Source organism: Oncorhynchus gorbuscha, linkage group LG06 (assembly GCF_021184085.1).
Source record: "Oncorhynchus gorbuscha isolate QuinsamMale2020 ecotype Even-year linkage group LG06, OgorEven_v1.0, whole genome shotgun sequence".
NCBI lineage: Eukaryota > Metazoa > Chordata > Actinopteri > Salmoniformes > Salmonidae > Oncorhynchus > Oncorhynchus gorbuscha.
Window position 1 is genome coordinate 70,519,572 of NC_060178.1, and position 21,623 is coordinate 70,541,194.

Sequence of the window (21,623 nt, forward strand, 5' to 3'; positions counted from 1 at the left end):
ACCCATTTCGTATGATATGTTACGAATTACACTTTGTATTACACTACTGGTCAAAAGTTTTAGAACGCCGAACGCCTACTCTTTCAAGGGTTTTTCTTTATTATTACTATTTTCTACATTGTAGAATAATAGTGAAGACATCAAAAATATAAAATAACCCATATGGAATCATGTCGTAACCAAAAAAGTGTTTAACAAATCAAAATATAGTTAATATTTGAGATTCTTCAAATAGCCACCGTTTGCTTTGTTGATTTGATGTCTTCACTATTATTCTACAATGTAGAAAATAGTCAAAATAAACATGATTGAATGAGTAGATAATGTATATGTTACGAATTTGCAAAACATACAATATGTTACTAATTTGAAAACGTACAATATGTTGATATGTTACAAACGTTGGTTAGGTTTAGGGGATAGGGTTATGTTTAGGATTTAGGTTAAAAAGGTTTAAGGGAAGGATTATCTAAAAGGGTTAGGGTTAAGGAAATTGTTAGCTAAAAGGGTTAGGGATAGGATTATTAGCTAACATGCTAAGTAGTTGTTAAGTAGCTAAAAAGTATTAAGTAGTTGAAAAGTTTCTTATTAGCTAAAATGCAAAAGTTGTCCATGATGAGATTTGAACTCGCAAACTTTGGGGTGCTAGGCATTCACGTTGTACGTCCACAGATCCACCCTTAAGTAACAATCTGTCTTATGTAACCATACCAAACGTACATTAACATATGATACTAATTAGAGTGTCTCGGATGTACCTTTACGTCTAGTCTATTAGACCAGGATGATTAACATACTACTACACGAGAAAATGTGAACATGTGAATTGTTCCAAAAACATGGAAAATTTGTAACATTTTATGTGAAATAATATGATCTTCCACATGTGAAATAATGTTTTTTTTTCTGTAAGGGCAACCATATAATACAGCTCCTCCTTAGCTGCTTGTCTGCCATTCTGCTCTCTCTTTTCACACAAGATTTACCTGCCCCATTCTTATTCACATAGGTTCTGCTTGGCTCCCTCTCGGCAGCTGTTTAATTCATGTAGTCTTTCCAATCCACCCCAGCAGCTCTCCTCCTCAACTCTCTTTTCCACCCATTCAATTCATTCCTGACACTCTCCCATAAAGAAAAGCCAATGTTTGCCTCAGTACATTTATAATGGTAATTTCTGCCTGATTATGTGTCACACGCCTCCACAACACCGGCTGTTACGGGTCAACAGACACCCAAGAAACTCTTTATGAAGATGACGTTTGACTTGTAGCAGGTCTTCATAAAGTTGTCACCCAAAAGTCCGAAATGACAAAAAAAATGTTTTCGGTTGAACTGGACCCGTTTATGAACCACCTTGGCATTCTGACAAATGATGGGACTATGATTTAATGCACACGGACACTTGTCAAATGTACAGTAGTGTTTAAACTTTTGGCTGCATGAATACTCTATATCTGTAGGTTTTTGAGCCAAGGCATTTAGTCAAAGTAAAGTTGAACGTCTAAACCCAAATTATGTTGTGTTCTATATGTTATCCAACAGGAGGAACCCTTTGTGATGGTAGCTGAAAACATTCTTGGGCAACCTAAACGCTACAAAGGCTTCTCCATTGATGTTCTGGATGCTCTGGGCAAGATCCTGGGCTTCAAGTATGAGATTTACCAGGTGGCCGATGGAAAGTATGGAACCCCTACCTTCAACGGCTCCTGGAACGGCATGATAGGAGAGCTCATCGGTAAGGTAAGTCTGTCTACCGCTACTGGAGTTTGTACTGTTTGTTTTGGAGGTTGATCGATAGTTTGCTGTTGACTGCTCTGGTGACATCGTTTTTCCCAATTGCCACAGTTCTTTCCTCCCTGAGTAGCTGACTGGAGCCTTAACACAGTGGAGTCCATTATAGTGTTGGTCTTCATGGAAAGATAGTCACTGCACAGTGTGATGACTCACTATTGTGGCAGATCTGTTAAGGCCAATGATGTTTGCATCAGAGTGGCTCCACTACAGTCTGGCCATCAGGCTGACAATCAGGCTGCTCCAGACAAAGCAGTAACCAGTGCAGGAGGGGCTTCAACTCAGCAGGCTAACAATGCTAACAGTAGGGCAGTGAGTGGGCAGGGAACAATTAAATCACTCAATGGAGTAGAGAATCACTGGTAGAAGTAAGACTGAAGTGCAATGTGTAAGTCCCTGTAATTTCCTGTAAGTGAACTTGCTGCAGAGAATGCAGCCCAGGTGAACTACTTTCCAGCCTTTCACGCTAACAGTACTTTGCGGACATTATCACTTCACAAAGGGAGAATTTATCTTTGATTATGGCCTTGAGATAGTGTTTATCCCAACAATCCAGACATGATTTGTGTCATAGGGTCCCACTCTATCAGCAGGTGTCCACAACCAGCGTTGATACCACTGTGAAATTAGGAAAAAAGATACTAGCAACATGTGGACTGTAAATCTGTCATGTGAGATTAGCCTTTACAATAAAGCTTTACAATAAAATAATTTAGTTAATTGGCAAGTGGAATCTGTCTGGCCTCTATAGGTCTGCATGGCCTTCTGCTGTGTGAAATAGTTCTAGTTTCAAGCCCATATAACAATGGAAAGAGCGAAGGAAAAAGCCACAACAGACAGCTATTTTACAGTGAACTTCTGTAGCTCAGTTGGTAGAGCATGGCGCTTGTAACGCCAGGGTAGTGGGTTCGATTCCCGGGACCACCCATACGTAGAATGTATGCACACATGACTGTAAGTAGCTTTGGATAAAAGCGTCTGCTAAATGGCATATATATTATTATTTCTGTGACCATGAAATGGCAAACATCAACAAACAGAGTATTATCTCAGAACCAACAGCTTGAATGTATTTTCAAGGCTTTAACTGATCTATCTCTCTATCCATGCACAGCGAGCAGACTTGGCAGTATCAGCCATCACTATAACTCCAGAGAGGGAGAGTGTGGTGGATTTCAGCAAGCGCTACTTGGACTACTCTGTGGGGATTCTGATGAGGAAGTCTGAGGAGAAGATCAATATCTTCTCTCTCCTGGCGCCCTTTGACCTGGCCGTTTGGGCGTGCATCGCAGCCGCCATCCCCGTGGTTGGTGTCATGATCTTCATCCTGAGGCGGGTCCAGTCGGTGCGTCCTGCAGGGGGACACCAGGCCACCTCTGTGTCCACCTCCCTCCAGAGCGCCATCTGGATTGTCTATGGAGCTTTTGTGCAGCAAGGTGAGCTTGGTACTGTGGCATCACAAGAGAGGAAAGAAGGGACACCAGCATCTTGCATCAAAGTCGCTTCATATGCAGTAAAATGCTTACTTGGTACAATATCACTGACAACAAAACAGTGACTTTTGACCGTTGGCAGCAATATGACATAAAGATAGATAGATCCATATATGTCTAGATAGACAGATATACACTACCAAACATTAGCAACAACTTTTGCACTCAGAACAGCATCAATTCATCGGGGCATGGATTCTACAAGGTGTCAAAAGCATTCCACAGGGACAATGGCCCATGTTGACTCTAGTGCTTCCCACAGTTGTGTCAAGTTGGCTGGATGTCCTTTGGGCTGTGCACCATTCTTGATACACACGGGAAACTGTTGAGCGTGACAAAGCCACCAGCGTTGCAGTTCCTGACACAAACCGTTACGCCTGGCACCTACTACCATACCCTGTTCAAAGGCACTTCAATATTTTGTCTTGTCCATTCACCCTCTGAATGGCACACATACACATTCCATGTTTTAAAGGATTTGAAAATGTAAAAATCCTTCTTTAACATGTCTCCTCCCCTTCATCTACACCGATTGAAGTGGATTTAACAAGTGACATCAACAATAGCTTTCACCTGGATTCACATGGTAATTTATGGAAAGAGTCCGTGTATAATCAGACATAAAAACAATAGAAAATACTTTTGTTTTGTCCCTATTAAATGCCACACATACAGGTAGCAGAGTTTTTTCATGTGAAGAATGGAGCCCATTTCCCACTCTAGTGTTTTAAAGGTGCCTTTGACCCAAAGAATATCAGGTTTTTGAGTCTGGTCCGGATCTATGCATCTCACTTGTGAATAAATGACTACTTCAGCAACCACTGTTAAACCCTCAACAGTGTCTAGCACAGTGGTCGCCAACTGTTCATCGCGATCGACTGGTCGATCTTCAAGGCATTCCTAAATCACTAAATATTTCTGTAGAAAAGCCAATGAACGATCAAGGTTTGTGCTCCTTTTTTAAAATCGCTTTGAGCTGCTGCCGGTAGGTGCACTTGATTCAAAAGTCCTGCGCACCGGGTAAGCAAAGTGTTCCCGTGAAACAACGCCTACCCAAATCTGTGACTAAATCCAGCGTACCTACTGAGCTGCCCAATCGGATAGCTCAAATCACCGTGGCTACAGAGCTTCCATGACCCTGGCACAGCCAAGTTTAATACATAAGATTTAATCACTTTAAAGAGAGACTGTCAACAAATACAGCAAAGAGCTGCTGTTTTTATGAGTGAGTTCATGTTTAGGTTTATATTCAGCACTGTCACTGTTTTTATTCTACACTATTACAAAACGCACTTCTCCATACTTCCGCTCGGGCTGCAGCTGCAATGACTGAGTAGCCAAGTATCCAAGTATAGCCAAGTATAGCCCTGCGTTTTATTATTATTAGAAACTCATGTCGATTTTAATATTAAGGAATATTTAACTTTTTTCTGGTCAGAGGAACAACATGAATTTGTGCATGAGGCAGATGCAGTGCGACTTGAGTTTCGCCATCAGGTGGAAGACGGTGTCCCCTCTCTCTGGTCAGTCTCACCGGAGGAAAGGAAGGAAAGAGCAGGGACAGTGAGAGACGGTTGGGAAAAATTGTTTTGATTGGTCATCCAACTCGGAATTCCAAGTAGGAAACTCTGGCATCTTTCTAGAGCTCCGACTTTTCAACCTGAAGATTACTGACGTCGTGATTTGACCTCCTTGACCATCAGATGCAGGTACCATCAGTCCAGTAAAAAAGAAAAAGAAAGCGCTAACCCAACTGATCTATTTTGTTATCAAAGCTCGCTTAGTGAAATATAATATTGTCTGATTAACAATATTGGCAGGCCAATCATATAGCCAATATGCTGTGATAATGTATTAGGCCTACTGCCCAAACCTCATTCCTACAAAATTGTTGTGAGGGTAATGTAAAAAATAATAATCTGAACAGTAGATCTCAGCTTGCTTTTTGACTGCGAAAGTGATCTCGAGCCTTTTTAAGCCAAAGCCCCACCACGTTTTAGGAATCCTCACTTTTTTATTTTCACTTGTTGACCTTTTCACATCTTTGGAGGATGACGTAAATGTGTTGGTAATTATGACAGCCACTGTGGATGATTGTGAGAAGGTGTACATCAGAGGTTTCCAAAAGACTTTGGCCCACGACCCCAATTTGATATCTGAAAATTATTGCGACCCCAACCAAGTGTAAAAAAAGTATGTAATTAACAGCTAATGTTAACTTGTTTATTCGGGGCTATGGCAGTCAATTGCAAAACATTCTAACAGTATTTCTAATAGAGTTCTCAACTCAACATCACATACTTTTAATATGGAGTTACAGTCAAGTGCAAATTAGTCTGACATAATGCCTCTTATTTCACCACCACTAGTGAGATGCATGTGCTTGACGAGTGTCACGTCGGAGCGTCTCAAAGTCAGGAGGCATGGTCGACAGTTAGCTCCTCATATCTGTTGTCACATCCAACCTGGATCGATATTTGGTTTTAATGTAGACGGGAGCACTGAATCCAGCTTCACACAGATATGAGCTGGTGAAGGGTACCATGGGTTTTAATGCTCGGGGGGAGACTGCAGGGTATTCCCTTTGAGTCAGGAACCAAAACTCCTCCCTAGTGACCCATGAATGCTTTGTCTGGAGCATTCGGTCACATGACAGCTTGATCAGCTTTCCGATTTCACTTACCGGCATGTCAGCTGAGCCAGGATCAGAGTCAAAAGGAGTTCTCTCCAATAAGAAATATTTCCTCTGAATCCACTGGTTCGCTCATCTGTAGAATGTTTTGGTATTTCCGCTGCAAGCTTGCGTTCAGTACATTCAGTTTCCCAAATGTCTCTTACATAGACAAAGAGACACATTTACTTTTCATTAGACAAAAAGTCAAGTCAGTTTAATTTACATCCATTTCAAAGATCTTTCCAACACTCCCTCTCCATAACCACAAAGCCTCGGTGTGAATTATAAACTGGGTGGTTTGAGCCCTGAATGATGATATGCTGAAAGCCAAGGTATTTCAGACCGTATACCACTGGTATGACAAAACATGTATTTTTACTGTTATAATAGCGTTTGTAACCAGTTTATAATAGCAATCAAATTTTATTGGTCACATTTTGCAGATGTTATTGCAGGTGTAGCGAAATATTTGTGTTCCTTGCTCGATCTGTCACCCCTGCTCTCGCTCTCCCTCTCTGCCCTTCATTATGCACACGTCACCATCATTACGCACAGCTGTGCAACATTGGACTCACCTGAACTCACCATTACTTTGTTGATTACCCCCACTTTATTTATCTGCTCCTCACTTTGTTCCTTGTGTCAGCATTGATGTCGTTATTTTCCCCCTGACCAGATGCTGTTTCTGTCCTTTTTCATGTCGGTTGTTTATTAAATGTTCTCCCTGTACCTGCTTCTCGTCTCCAGCGTCGATCCTCCCAATATCTAATAATACACACAAATCTAAAAAGAAAATGGAATTAAGAAATATATAAATTAGTGATGCACAGATATTACATTTTTTGGGCCAATACCGTTATTTTCCTTGACAAAAAACCCAATACCGATAACCGATATTTACAATTTTAGTGGCCTTTTAAGCATTCTAGTACAGGTAAATAGTTAACACACACACATGGACACAGCGATCTAAGGCACTGCATCTCAGTCCCTGGTTCGAATCCAGGCTGTATCACATTCCGGCCGTGATTGGGAGTCCCATAGTGCGGCGCACAATTGTCCCAGCGTCATCCGGGCCGTCATAGTAAATAAGAATTTGTTCTTAACTGACTTGTCTAGTTAAATAAAGGTTACAAACACACACCACACTGACCCAAAAATTATTTTGTTGTCATTTACGTATGTCCCCATTTCCAGTAAAACATAATCAAAACTTATTTATTTCACCTACTTGCTGTGCTGTTTCATTGTTCATTTGATCAGTCGTTTCATTCTCAACCAGGATTTCTATGGAACGCTGTTTGAGTCTTTGCATGTCAAAAAAGATACATGTTAAATAACACATCTGTTTTAGTAGCTATCATTAACTAGCTAACTATATAGCTAGGTGCCATCTAAAATAAGCCTAACACAGTTATTATTTGATTAAGGGTGGTCAGACCCATCTATGTGAAGCTAGCCACAATAAAGATTAGCCACAACAGTGGACTTTGTGGTTAGCCTTCAAAATACAAGTATGGCATAACTATACTATTTGTATTAATTTGCATTACTGTCAATTGCATACGTTTATTTTGAAAGCACATCGCAAATTTCACGATTGTGCCTAATCCTTATTGTGGCTAGCTTCACAATGTATAACCCAGTGCGGTCGAGCCTCACTAACCAGATGAAGCTAGCTGACTGCTTATAATATTAGCTGTGGGCAACAGGGTTAAGTAGCAGGCTAGCTATTTATTTTCATGAACCGAAGTTCAATTTCAGTAGGTGAACAACAAGTGGCAACCTAGCTAATACTTACTCACAGGGATTCATAAATCATTGCTAAGAATAATGAACATTACTGCAGTTTCTACTAGTCATTGTTTTCAGGCTGGTTGTATTGGTGCTAGCTAGGTACATTTACATTACATTTAAGTCATTTAGCAGACGCTCTTATCCAGAGTACCAAGCTAAAGCTAACTACCCCAGAAGTTGGTCAAACAAATTATGCTTCATTACCAATGTGGTATTGTAAATACATCGTTCATTGCCGGATGTTTCTTGTTTAACAGTGCTACTGTATCTTTTTTGACAAGCTAAGACCTAAACGGGGCGGCAGGGTAGCCTAGTGGTTAGAGCGTTGGACTAGTAACCAGAAGGTTGCGAGTTCAAACCCCTGAGCTGACAAGGTACAAATCTGTCGTTCTGCCCCTGAACAGGCAGTTAACCCACTGTTCCCAGGTCATCATTGAAAATAAGAATGTGTTCTTAACTGACTTGCCTGGTTAAATAAAGTTATAATTAAAAAATTAAACGACATTCCATAGTATGTATGTCATGAAGCTAATAGCAGTAACTCCATTAGGGCAACATCTGAAAAATAGTGTACTTGGTAGTGTGTACCAGTGTTTGACCAGTCGGCAAAAGCAAACATCACCTACGACAGAGAACGGTTGAATGTCAAGGGCAATGAATTCCATTATTTTGGCTTTAAAAGATTTAGCCTTTTAGTTGTTTCGCAGAAATTGTGTTACTCTTTCAAATGACTGCTCGATCCACACAGCAGACATTGTGGGCTAGTTTAGGAATGCTGTGTTGCACGTATAGCGCAAACTTTTACGTGACGCCATTACGTCATGTACCTATGTTATATAAGTATGCACGTCTTTGCACATCGGGGCATTAAACTAGACATCAGCCGATACCTATTTTGGCATTTTTAGCCAATATTGGCCTATTCCGATATGTTCACCGATATATCGTGCATCCCTAATATAAATATTAGGGCGAGCAATGTCGGAGTGGCATTGACTAAATAACTGTAGCATAGAATACATACGAAATGAGTAAAGCAGTATCATCGCCTGACACTAATTAGCATAACGCAACAGACATAAATCTTCCTAGAAAATCTTCCTATTCATGAAAATCACAAGTGAAATATATTGGAACACAGCTTAGCCTTTTGTTAATCACCCTGTCATCTCAGCTTTTCAAAATATGCTTTACAGCCAATGCTAGACAAGCATTTGTGTAAGTTTATCATAGACTAGCATAGCATTATGCATTGCTAGCATTGCTAGCAGCAGGCAAACTTGTCACGAAAATCAGAAAAGCAATCAAATTGAATCGTTTACCTTTCATGAACTTCGGATATTTTCACTCACGAGACTCCCAGGCAGATAGCCAAAGTTTTTTTCCCAAAAGATTATTTTTGTATGCGAAATAGCTCTGTTTGTTCTTCACGTTTGGCTGAGAAATCGCCCGGAAATTGCGGTCACCACCACGCCGAAAAATATTCCAAATTAGCTACATAATATCGTCAGAAACATGGCAAACATTGTTTATAATCAATCCTCAAGGTGTTTTTCTAATATCTATTCGATAATATATGCGTTGGGGCAATTCATTTTTCAGTAGCACCGATTGGAGTAATGGCTACCTCTGTATTTTACGCGAGAATCTCTCTCGGAGCCACCATGTGACCACTTACGCAATGTGGCCCCCTACGGCTATTCTTCAACAGAAATGCTCAAAACTACGTCACAATGCTGTAGACACCTTGGGGAATACGTAGAAAGCGTAAGCTCGTTGATGGCACATTCACAGCTGAATAGGGACTCTTTGGAACACAGCGCTTTCAAAACCTGGGGCACTTCCGGATTGGATTTTTCTCAGGCTTTCGCCTGCAACATCAGTTCTGTTATACTCACAGACAATATCTTTACAGTTTTGGAAACGTTAGAGTGTTATCTATCCAAAGCTGTCAATTATATGCATATTCTAGCATCTAGTCCTGAAAATAATATCACGTTTAAAACAGGAACGTTTTTTCCAAAAATGAAAATACTGTCCCCTAGTACCAACTGGTGAAAGGCATTGACGCTTATGGTTAGGTGCAGTCGTGCAACGATTGTGCTTTTTTCGCAAATGCGCTTTTGTTAAATCATCCACCGTTTGGCGAAGTTGGCTGTCTTTGTTAGGAAGAAATAGTTTTCACACAGTCCGCAACGAGCCAGGGGGCCCAAACTGCTGCATATACCCTGACTCTGTTGCAAGAGAAGTGACACAAAGAAATTCAAGTTAACAGGCAATATTAACTAAATATGCAGGTTTAAAAATATATACTTGTGTATTGATTTTAAGAAAGGCATTGATGTTTAAGGTATATGTTGGAGCAACGACAGTCCTTTTTCGCGAATGCGCACCGCATCGCATCGATTATATGCAACGCAGGACACGCTAGATAAACTAGTAATATCATCAACCATAGTATTGTTTTACAGTCCTTCTTTGGGGGGCAGAATTGGCATCTCCTCCTGTTGCCTGCCTCAGCTGCAGCCTCAGGTGGATGAGGACAAGATTCAGCCCCCTGAACAGCTTTCAAAGTGCTACAGAGGCTGCTGTGTGGGGGAGGCACTCCCTTCTTTGAATGTGTGGGGTTACAAGTTCCTTTCCCAGCTGCGCCAGGAACACCCTCCCCTTGTTCCGCTTATCAGGCATCCAGGTAGGGTTGATCTTGTTCCATATCACGAAGGAATTGTATGAGGACACATCAATGATGTAATGGAAGATGACCAGGGGCTAACGGACAGTCATCCTCCTGCAGCTGTATGTTCCAATCACCTTGTCCAGGTTGTCCACACCTCTTTTGTTGTGGTTGTCGTCCAGGATGATGGCTGGCTTCCTGTCCTCATGATCACTGATCTCAACTGTTTTGTGCAGTTTGCTCAGGAGGACCACATTCATGTTCCTCTTCGAGAGGTAAGAAACTAGAGTGGGGTTCCATCTGTCACATCAAGCACAACCCGCATCCCCTGGTTCTTCTCCGGGCCTCCACTGGCCAGCTTTCCTGTGTAGACTTGCATCTTCCAAGTGTAGCTGGATTGCGCGTAACAGGCCACCCATTTCTTGATGCTGTACTTTGCTGGCTTGCTGGGCATATACTGCCAGAAAGGACAGCGACCTTTTAACAAAGGAGATTACTTCCAGTAATTAGTATCAGTGCCACAGAAAAAAACACATAAATCAATGATATTACAGCAACACATAAAATGAACAGTGAAAATCACTTACATTACAGATATGACAATAAAAATGTACCTCTGAATGGAACCAGTTGCTCATCCACTGTTACTTCAGGCCCTGGGTTGTAGAGGTATAGCAGATGCTCCACCAACTTCTCCCAGACCTCTCTTATGGCCGTCAGTTTGTCTTTCACGTGTCTTACAGGTCTTGACTCATGGTTATCCAATCGTAACATTCCTGAGAAAGACTTTCAGTTGCATCGTGACACTGAAATCCCCATTCCTCTCTCTGGATCCCAGAGAGTACATGTAACCTCACCTCGGGACCTATACACACCGCTAAGATTAGCAGCCCTATGTAGGCACGCAGGTCAATCTCATCCATCCTTTTCCAGTTTTTTCCATATTTACGGAAACTCTCCACATTTGTCATCTCCAGGATGATTTTTTTCGATGGCTGGTGTGATGAACATGTAGAATGTTGAGGCAATCTCCTAGCCATGGGCAACTTCATGTCTTGTGCGCCCTGGGGTCATCCTATTGATATTTTATGCTGCCATCCTGCCCTGGTTGTCATATGGTGACAAGGACCATGTTATTTTGCTGTTCTTTGACAAAAATGTGTGGATTTCTTTCTTTCTTCTTCTCCATCTTCTTCTTCAGATACCTCCTCTTCTAAATAATTGTTCTCTAGTTCCTCCTGGACATCTGAAAAAAATCTGATCTACAACCTGTTGGGCACTGAAACGTCCACTCATTGCTTTGGCAAAGAGAGAACCAGGGGGACTGTCATCTGCAGCACCTGTATTGCCTCTGCCTGCATTCCTCATTAGTGAACAATGCTTTCATGACATTTTTATTTTGTCTGAATTTTTAAATATTGTCTGTGAACTTGGAGGGGAGATGCTGCACATGCACAAGACAATTTTAGTTTTGTCTGAGTTCAATCAGTAGCACACAATCTCAAATTCTCATTGGGGTGGAAATTATTTTATAACTGCCGGGTCCAAAATGACCCTGAGACAATCTTCGTACCCTGGTTGTGTACAGCTTTCATGGAAATAAAGGCGATTTTTCGCTTTTTTGATGTTGGCGCCACTCTAGGAGAAGTCGTCGAAGTTCTAATTAAAAAAATATAATTTAGGAGGTTTTCTCTGCTGTTACCCCCCCCCCCCCCCACCCAACATTCTGCTGAAAAGGCAGCGCGGGGAAATTCAAATATATATTTTTTAAATATTTATCTTTCACACATTAACAAGTCCAATACAGCAAGTGAAAGATACACATTTTGTTAATCTACCCATCGTGTCCAATTTTTTAAATGTTTTACAGCAAAAACACAACATATATTTATGTTAGATCCCCACCAAATAAAAAAAACACGCAGCCATTTTCCCAGCCAAAAAAGCAGAAATAGAGATAAAACGAATCACTAACCTTTGATAATCTTCATCAGATGACACTCATAGGACATTATGTTACACAATACATTTATGTTTTGTTCGATAATGTGCATATTTATATCCACAAATCTCGGTTTACATTGGCGCCATGTTCAGAAATGCCTCCAAAATATCCGGAGAAGTGTGTGCGCTGCACATGTGATGGAAGAATGTACTGTGCATGCAGAGAGTTGCAATTCCATTGAATTCGGGATAGTTTAACCAAAATATGCCACAAGACCTTGAATTGCCTTGTGTATCGCACAAAAAAAGAAAAATTCAGGAAATTTACTGGAACGTTTCCGACCCTTCGCAACCCGAATACCAATGCATTAAATGCATTCCAGGTGACTACCTCATGAAGCTCATTGAGAGAATGCCAAGAGTGTGCAAAGCTGTTACCAAGGCAAAGGGTGGCTACTTTTAAGAATATAACATTTATTTGGATGTGTTTAACACTTTTTTTATTACTGCATGGTTCCATATATGTCATTTCATAGTTTTGATGTCTTCACTATTATTCTACAATGCAGAAAATAGAACAAATTAATAAAAACCCTGGAATGAGTAGGTGTGTGCAAACCTTTGACTGGTACTGTGTATATATATATATATATATATATATATATATATATATATATATATATATATATATATATACACACACACACACACAAAGTACCAGTCAAAAGTTTGGACACCTACTCATTGTATATACAGTGGGGCAAAAAGTATTTAGTCAGCCACCAATTGTTCAAGTTCTCCCACTTAAAATGATGAGAGAGGCCTGTAATGTTCATCATAGGTACACTTCAACTATGACAAACAAAATGAGAAAAGAAAATCCAGAAAATCACATTGTAGGATTTGTTTATGAATTTATTTGCAAATGGAAAATAGGCCTCTCTCATCTTTTTAAGTGGGAGAACTTGCACAATTGGTGGCTGACTAAATACTTTTTAGCCCCACTGTATATATATATATTTTATATAACCCTATGGCATTTAGATTTTCCACAAACACCTCTCTGAAAAAATCTTCTAGAACCTCTTGACCTTGGTATTAGTGCCGCATGAACACAATATTACTCTGTTTTCTTATTTTTCTTTTTTGAAAAGGTCCTAAGGGTACATCATTGATAGTGACACTTGGAGACAAATGTATGCTTTTTTCTCACAACCTGAATCTCTCAGATGACATTTTTGTGGCTTTACTCTTCAAAATGATAATTCACATTGACATTTCCTCGTCCGCTTTCTGTGAATTTAGGCCATGTATGGAGACAGAGTGCTTAGACTTCTGCTACAGGAAGAGAGAGCCAGCTAGCTGCCTGGGCAAACTGTGGTAATGTGAGGGAGAGGGAATGAGAGGAAAAGCATTTGATATAAAGAGGGTTAAAAAGAGAGACCGAAATTGACAGAGACAGTTAGAAAGAGTACGATGAAGTGCTATGATACAGAGATAGGCGAGAGAGAGCAGAATAATTTAGAGGTCCTGAAAAATACAATTCCATTATAAAAAAAATCTACCAGCTCGTTAGGATCAACAGGCTAAAACAAAACCGACAGAGTAATGGTGCAATAAGTTGTGATATCACAAATAATGAATCAAATCCACATAATATTGTTCAAGACTTCATACAATACATACTAACTTATCTTGTGTTTCTAGGGGGAGACTCCATCCTGGGTTCTGTGGCTCTACGTATCGTCATGGGCAGCTGGTGGCTTTTCACCCTCATTGTGTGTTCCTCCTACACGGCCAACCTGGCAGCCTACCTCACGGTATCCCGCATGGACAACGCTGTGCGGTACGTTATCAACTTATCAACCCTGTTGTACAGTGTATCCTTCTATCTTTAAGACTCATTGAATGATGTGGTGATTTTCTGTTGGTAAGTGTCTTCAACTGGCAAGGATACTGGTATGTCTTACTTTTTCCAGCATTGACCTGCACTGCCAATTTCCTGATGTTTTTTTGTCTTTGTGGGTTAGATCTCACCCATTTAGGCAAAATTAGACCTACCAATAAACTCAAGTTGGGCAGGCTGTTGACATGTTATCTCTCTTATACAAGCCCATAAATATGGACCAAGTGTGATTCACACACACTGACAGACAATTGTAATTCCTAACCCACTCATTAAAAGAAGATTTCCCTCCTCAGTCCAAATGTTATTTGTTAATAAATCCAATTTAGCACACTCCTGTCTAAATAGAACATGTTGGTTACTGGGGAGAATGCTAAATAGCACCTAGATCCTTTATATCACGGCTTATTGTTCAATCATCTGTACCCCCAAACACTGTGCCCATTAGTACAAAAATATAATATTTGTAGACAACATCTTTCTACTGCTCAGACACAATTATTATGTCTCTGTATACAGTTGAAGTCCATAGTTTATGTACAGTTAGGTTGGAGTCATTAAAACTGTTTTTCAACCACTCCACACTTGTTAAACTATAGTTTCGGCAAATCAGTTAGGACATCTGCTTTGTGTATGACAAGTAATTTTTCCAACAATTGTTGAGACAGATTATTTCACTTATTCACTGTATCACAATTCCAGTGGGTTTACATACAAGTTTACATACACTAATTTGACTGTGCCTTTAAACAGCTTGGAAAATTCCATAAAATTATGTCATGGCTTTAGAAGCTTCTGATAGGCTCAATGACATAATTTGAGTCAATTGGAGGTGGTTGTTTTTCAAGGCCTACCTTCAATGTTGATTGAAGCAACATCTCAAGACATCAGTCAGGAAGTTAAAGCTTGGTCGCAAATGGGTCTTCCAAATGGACAATGATCCCAAGCATACTTCCAAAGTTGTGGCAAAATGGCTTAAGGAAAACAAAGTCAAGGTATTGGAGTGGCCATCACAAAGCCCTGACCTCAATCTTATAGAACATTTGTGGGCAGAATTGAAAAAGTGTTTGCGAGCAAGGAGGCCTACCTACCTGACTCGGTTACACCAGCTCTGTCAGGAGGAATGGGCCAAAATTCACTCAACTTTTTGTGGGAAGCTTGTGGAAGGCTACCCAAAAAGGTTTGACCCAAGTTAACTCAACATTGCCTTTAAATTGTTTATGTAAACTTCTGATTCACTGGGAATGTGATGAAAGAAATAAAAACTGAAATAAATCATTCTATACCATTATTTTGACATTTCACATTCTTAAAATAAAGTGGTGATCCTACTTGACCGAAGACAATGAGTTTTTAGGATTAAATGTCTAGGATTAAATGTCAGGAATTGTGAAACTGAGTTTAAATGTATTTGGCTAAGGTGTATGTAAACTTCCGACTTCAGCTGTAGCTGTTTAGAGTGGAAATGACACAGAGGAAGGAGAAAATTACAGAAGATATATCTGTATTGTCTTGGGGCCAAATCAAGACTCTAGAAAAAAGGAAAAGGGTGTGTGTACATGCATGCGTTCATATGTGCGTGTGTAAATCAAAGTGTTAATGTGTGTAAGTGGCAGGAAAGATTTAATCGATAAATGCTGTTTGCGCCATCAGCCAACATTTGCTTTCTTGAATCATTCCATAAACTAAATGTAATAAACTGGTGTGATAATTACTTATCATTCTTTATTTAAACATCAGAGAGCGTAATCACCATGCCTCAGGGTGGAGAGGTGAGATTAAAGGACTGTGATTAAATGTATTGTTTCAGATTGATGATGTCTCCCTGCTGAACGATATGAGAAACTCCTATTCACACCGATTCACTAATTACTAATTACCAGTAACAAAGGTTTATTTGTGTGACATACAAAACATATAGACAATTGGCAAGTTATTAGACCTGGTCTGGAATACAGTCAAAAATGCACTGAGGAAAACCTGCACAGTAAAATGTCCCTTAGAACCTTCGAGAAACCTTACCAAAATAGACAGTACTGAGTAACTTAATGATAACAGCATTGTCAGGGATGTTTTCGCCAAAACATTTCCAAATGCTCTTCCAACCAATTGAGACATGAAAATAGAGCTCTTTGACCATGTATACCTACTGTAACAAATGGTGGTGGATGTTATGGGGCTATTTTGCTTCTAATTGTGCTGGATTCCTTGTTAAGGTCAATGGGATCATAAGCTTTAACCAGTACCAGGACATTTTATCAAAAACCTGGTTGCCTTTGACGGAGGCTGAAACTTGGCCTCAAGTGGATCTTCCAGTGTAACAGAATAACTTTACGTCCGTCCCCCTCGCCCATACCCGGGCGCGAACCAGGGACCCTCTGCACACATCGACAACAGTCACCCTCGAAGCATCGTTACCCATCGCTCCACAAAAGCCACAGCCCTTGCAGAGCAAGGGGAACTACTACTTCAAGGTCTCAGAGCAAGTGACGTAACCGATTGAAACGCTATTTAGCACACACCGCTAACTAAGCTAGCCGTTTCACATGCGTTACACTCACCCCCCTTTTGACCTTCCTCCTTTTTCCGCAGCAACCAGTAATCCGGGTCAACAGCATCAATGTAACAGAATAACTTTACATCCGTCCCCCTCGCCCATACCCGGGCGCGAACCAGGGACCCTCTGCACACATCGACAGTCACCCTCGAAAGCATTCCACAGGGATGCTGGCCCAAAAGCATCTACAGTTTGTAATTTCAACTTGGAAATCTCAGATTTGATTTTCCCTAGTGAAAAATGTATAAACCCTTAGAAAAAATGTCCATTAATAATAATTCACATAATAATTCACATTTCCTTTAACTGCAGGATTATTTTCCTACTGTAGGAAACTGGCTCAAATGAAGATCCTACCTCCTTACCTCCTTACTTCATTTGCACACACTGTATACAGATTTTTCTATTGCGTTTTTGACTGTACATTTGTTTATTCCATGTGTAACTCTGTTTTTTTTGTCTCATTGCTTTGCTTTATCTTGGCCAGGTCACAGTTGTAAATGAGAACTTGTTCTCGACTGACCTAAATAAAGGTGAAATAAAAATTAAAAATAAAATAAATTGATCAAGTGGACTTTGTCTCATCCAAATTAATGTTACATTTAAATTATGCATACAATCAATGTGAAACATTGTGAAAGTAACGCTGAAAATATTAACAAACCATTAGTCGAATTGACCCCAGAATGGGTATATAAACTCAATAATTAAGTAATGACTTTAACAATGACATCTTCACTTGCGTCATCCTTGTAGTATTGAGAGGTCAACATGGTAATGCTTCCACTGATGGCACGGATAGGAAGAGTTCCTACATGATAGAGTGCTTGCTTTGTTATCCGACTGTCCTTTCTGTCATACTTTTTCTGTTGCCTGCAGCTATATGCTGTTCTTATTTTCCTATGATAAGACGTCAACATTTGGCACTTAACACCTCTTCATTGTTTTGTTCATTAGTTGCTTCCCTGTAAGTTAGAGGATTTGAGAAGATACTTAGGCACAACTTCAAGTGCTAAGGCAAGATTTGACTGTGGTTGAATTGCAATGATCTACTATTATTTATGTAGTGGTACTCCAAGTTAAACTGAATATAAAACATTTGAATACCTGAATTAACACATTCGATTAGTGTTGCGTCTTGTATGCATTTGTGAAGCGAACTAGTAGTAGGAATCCAGTGTACTGTGTACGCTTCAAAATAAAATATTGACCAATGCATCATTCTGGTCGCATAGGGCGACCTCCAAAAGCACATGACTACTTATCCTCCATGTGACCCATATCCTTTGTTCGCTTTCGACAGGACATTCCAGGACTTGTCCAAACAGATGGACCTAGCCTACGGAACAGTGAGAGACTCAGCCGTGTATGAGTACTTCAGAGCCAAAGGCACCAACGCTCTGGAGCAGGACAGCACTTTCTCTGAGCTCTGGAGAACCATCAACAAGAATAACGGACACGAACACTCAGTCTCCAGCCCATCTGAAGGCATCCGCAAGGTGAGCTCAGAGACAGCAGGGTCTAAACTAATTGATTTCAGAAAACTGTAGCCACTTAGGAAAGTTTTTCTAAATGAGTGAGATTAAATGAGGATGTTTAATTCTGAATCAATACAGCTATACAAGGTAATGTACCTTTCAGCACACACACAAAAACAGATCTATGCTGGGCATACTATGAGGTCCGTAGAGAGACAATTACTTGGCTCTACTCATAAGGAGGTGTGGGAGTAAATGGAATTGTTAATCTATTATTGAATAGTGTGTTTTTTATTTATTTTTTCCTGATTAGAAGTTAATGGTTACGCTGAAGTGAATATCTCACAGCCTAAGACACACGCACAACAGCCTGAGAAATGTTCCAGTAATTAAACAAATTAGTTATAACAGAGTCTAGTCACACACACTTGTCAAAGACTCTCAGGAATCTTTGAACCTCTAATTGCAATTAGTTGAGGCAATATATGTAGTGTTCTGCAGATACTTGGTGTAATGGTAAATTGCTTTGTGTTTCTGTACTTAAAATGAAAGCATTTTGGATGAACGACAATCTTAGTTACAATGTCTTCAGAAAGTGTTCATCCCCTTTGAATTATTCAACAAGTTGTGTTACAGCCTGAAATCAAAATGGAATCAATATACTTTCTCAGCCATCTACAAAAAATAATCCATAATTAAAAATGTTAAACATGTTTTTAGAAATGTTTCCACATTTATTGAACATGGAGTACAGAAATATGAGTATTCACACCCCTGAGTCAATACAATTGAAGTTGGAAGTTTACATACACTTAGATTGGGGTCATTAAAACTTGTTTTTCAACCACTCCACAAATTTCTTGTCATCAAACTATAGTTTTGGCCAGTCAGTTAGGACATCTACTTTGTTCATGACACAAGTAATTCTTCCAACAATTGTTTACAGACAGATTATTTTACTGTATCACAATTCCAGTGGGTCAGAAGTTTATACACTAAGTTGACTGTGCCTTTAAACAGCTTGGAAAATTCCAGAAAATTATGTCATGGCTTTGGAAGCTTCTGATAGGAAAACTGACATAATTTGAGTCAATTGTAGGTGTAGCTGTGGAGATATTTTAAGGCCTACCTTCAAACTCAGTGTCTCTTTGCTTGACATCATGGGAAAATCTAAAGACATCAGAAAAAATTGTAGACCTCCACAAGTCTGGTTCATCCTTGGGAGCAATTTCCAAATGCCTGAAGGTACCACTTTCATCTGTACAAACAATAGTATGCAAGTATAAACACCATGGGACCACACAGCCGTCATACCGCTCAGGAAGGAGACACGTCCTGTACTTTGGTGTGAAAAGTGCAAATCAATCCCAGATCAACAGCAAAGGACCTTGTGAAGATGCTGGAAGAAACAGGTACAAAAGTATATATATCCACAGTAAAACGAGACCGGTATCGACACAACCTGGAAGGCCGCTCAGCAAGGAAGAAGCCACTGCTCCAAAACCGACATAAAAAGCAAGACTATGGTTTGCAACTGCACATGGGGACAAAGATCGTACTTTTTGGAGAAATGTCCTCTGCTCGGATGAAACAAAAATAGAACTGTTTGGCCATAATGACCATTGTTATGTTGGAGGAAAAGGGGGGAGGCTTGCAAGCCGAAGAACACCATCCCAACCGTGAAGCACGGGGTTGGCAGCATCATGTTTTGGGGGTGCTTTGCTGCAGGTGTGGCTGGTGCACTTCACAAAATAGATGGCATCATGAGGTAGGAAAATTATGTGGATATATTGAAGCAACATCTCAAGACATCAGTCAGGATGTTAATGCTTGGTCGCAAATGGGTCACCCAAATGGACAATGACCCCAAGCATACTTCCAAAGTTGTGGCAAAAAAGCTTCAGGACAACAAAGTCATGGTATCGGAGTGGCCATCACAAAGCCCAGAACTCAATCCTACAGAACATTTGTGGGCAAAACTAAAAAAGCGTGTGAGAAAGGAGGCCTACAAACCTGACTCAGTTACACCAGCTCTGTCAGGAGGAATGGGACAAAATTCACCCAACTTATTTTGGGAAGCTTGTGGAAAGCTACCCAAAATGATTGACCCATGTTAAACAATTTAAAGGCAATGCTACCAAATACTAATTGAGTTTATGTAAACTTCTAACCCACTGGGAATGTGATGAAAGAAATACAAGCTGAAAAAATTATTCTCTACTATTATTCTGATATTTCACATTCTTAAAATAAAAGTTGTGATCCTAACTGACCTAAGGTGGGTAATTTTTACTAGGATTAAATGTCAGGAATTGTCAAACTGAGTTTGAATGTATTTGGCTAAGGTGTATGTAAACTTCCAACTTCAACTGTACATGTTAGAATCTCCTTTGGCAGCAATTACAGCTGTCTTTCTGGGTAAGTATCTAAGAGCTTTGCACACCTGAATTGTACAATATTTGCTAATTCCTCTTTTTTAAATGCTACATCATTGCTAGACAGCTATTTTCAAGTCGATTTAAGGCAAAACTGTAACTAGGCCAATCAGGCACATGATATGTAGTCTTGGTAAGCAACTTTAGTGTACATTTGGCCTTGTGCTTTAGGTTATTGTAATGCTGAAAAGTTATTTTCTCTCAGTGTCTGTCCGAAAGCAGACTCAACCAGATTTTCCTCTAGAATTTTGGCTGTGTTTTGCTCTATTACGTTTCTTTTTATTAAAAAAACTCCCTAGTCCTGGTCAATGACAAGCATACCTATAACATGATGCAGCCATCACCATGCCTGAAATTATGAAGTGGGACAAAAAGGTAATTTCTTTGCCATATTTTTTCATTTTTACTTTAGTTCCTTATTGCGAACAGGATGTATGACTTGGAATATGTTTTAATCTCTACAAGCTACTTTTCACTCCGTTATTTAGGTTAGTATTGTGGAGTAACTACAATGTTGTTGACCCAACCTCCGTTTTCGCCTACCACAGCTATTAAACTCTCTCTTTTAATGCCACCATTGGCCTCATGGTCAAATCCCTTAGCGGTTTCCTTCTTCTCCGGAAACTGAATTAGGAAGGAGGCCTGTATCTTTGTAGTGACTGGGCGTATTGATACACCATCCAAATTGTAATTAATAACTTCATCATGCTCAAAGGGATATTCAATGTCTGCTTTTTAAAACATTTACCCATCAAAATAACATAAGATAGATCAAAAGAAATAAGAACAAGAAAAATTAGGCATACTAAATACAGGGTCAGTCAGTTCCAGTACCATATTTACAATGTGCAGGGATACTGAAGTGATAGAGGTA

At 39.9% G+C, this 21,623-nt stretch overlaps 1 protein-coding gene across 2 annotated transcripts in view; it reads left to right on the forward strand.

Annotated features, from left to right (window-relative positions):
- Window positions 1-21,623, forward strand: part of LOC124038280 (glutamate receptor ionotropic, delta-1-like) — a 446,412-nt gene that overhangs the window by 401,503 nt on the left and 23,286 nt on the right. For both annotated transcript variants that reach the window (XM_046353943.1, XM_046353944.1), the window contains exons 10-13: window positions 1,543-1,740; window positions 2,906-3,227; window positions 14,081-14,219; window positions 18,140-18,335. In XM_046353943.1, coding sequence (XP_046209899.1) covers window positions 1,543-1,740; window positions 2,906-3,227; window positions 14,081-14,219; window positions 18,140-18,335 — 855 coding nt within the window. The remainder of the gene's footprint in view (window positions 1-1,542; window positions 1,741-2,905; window positions 3,228-14,080; window positions 14,220-18,139; window positions 18,336-21,623) is intronic.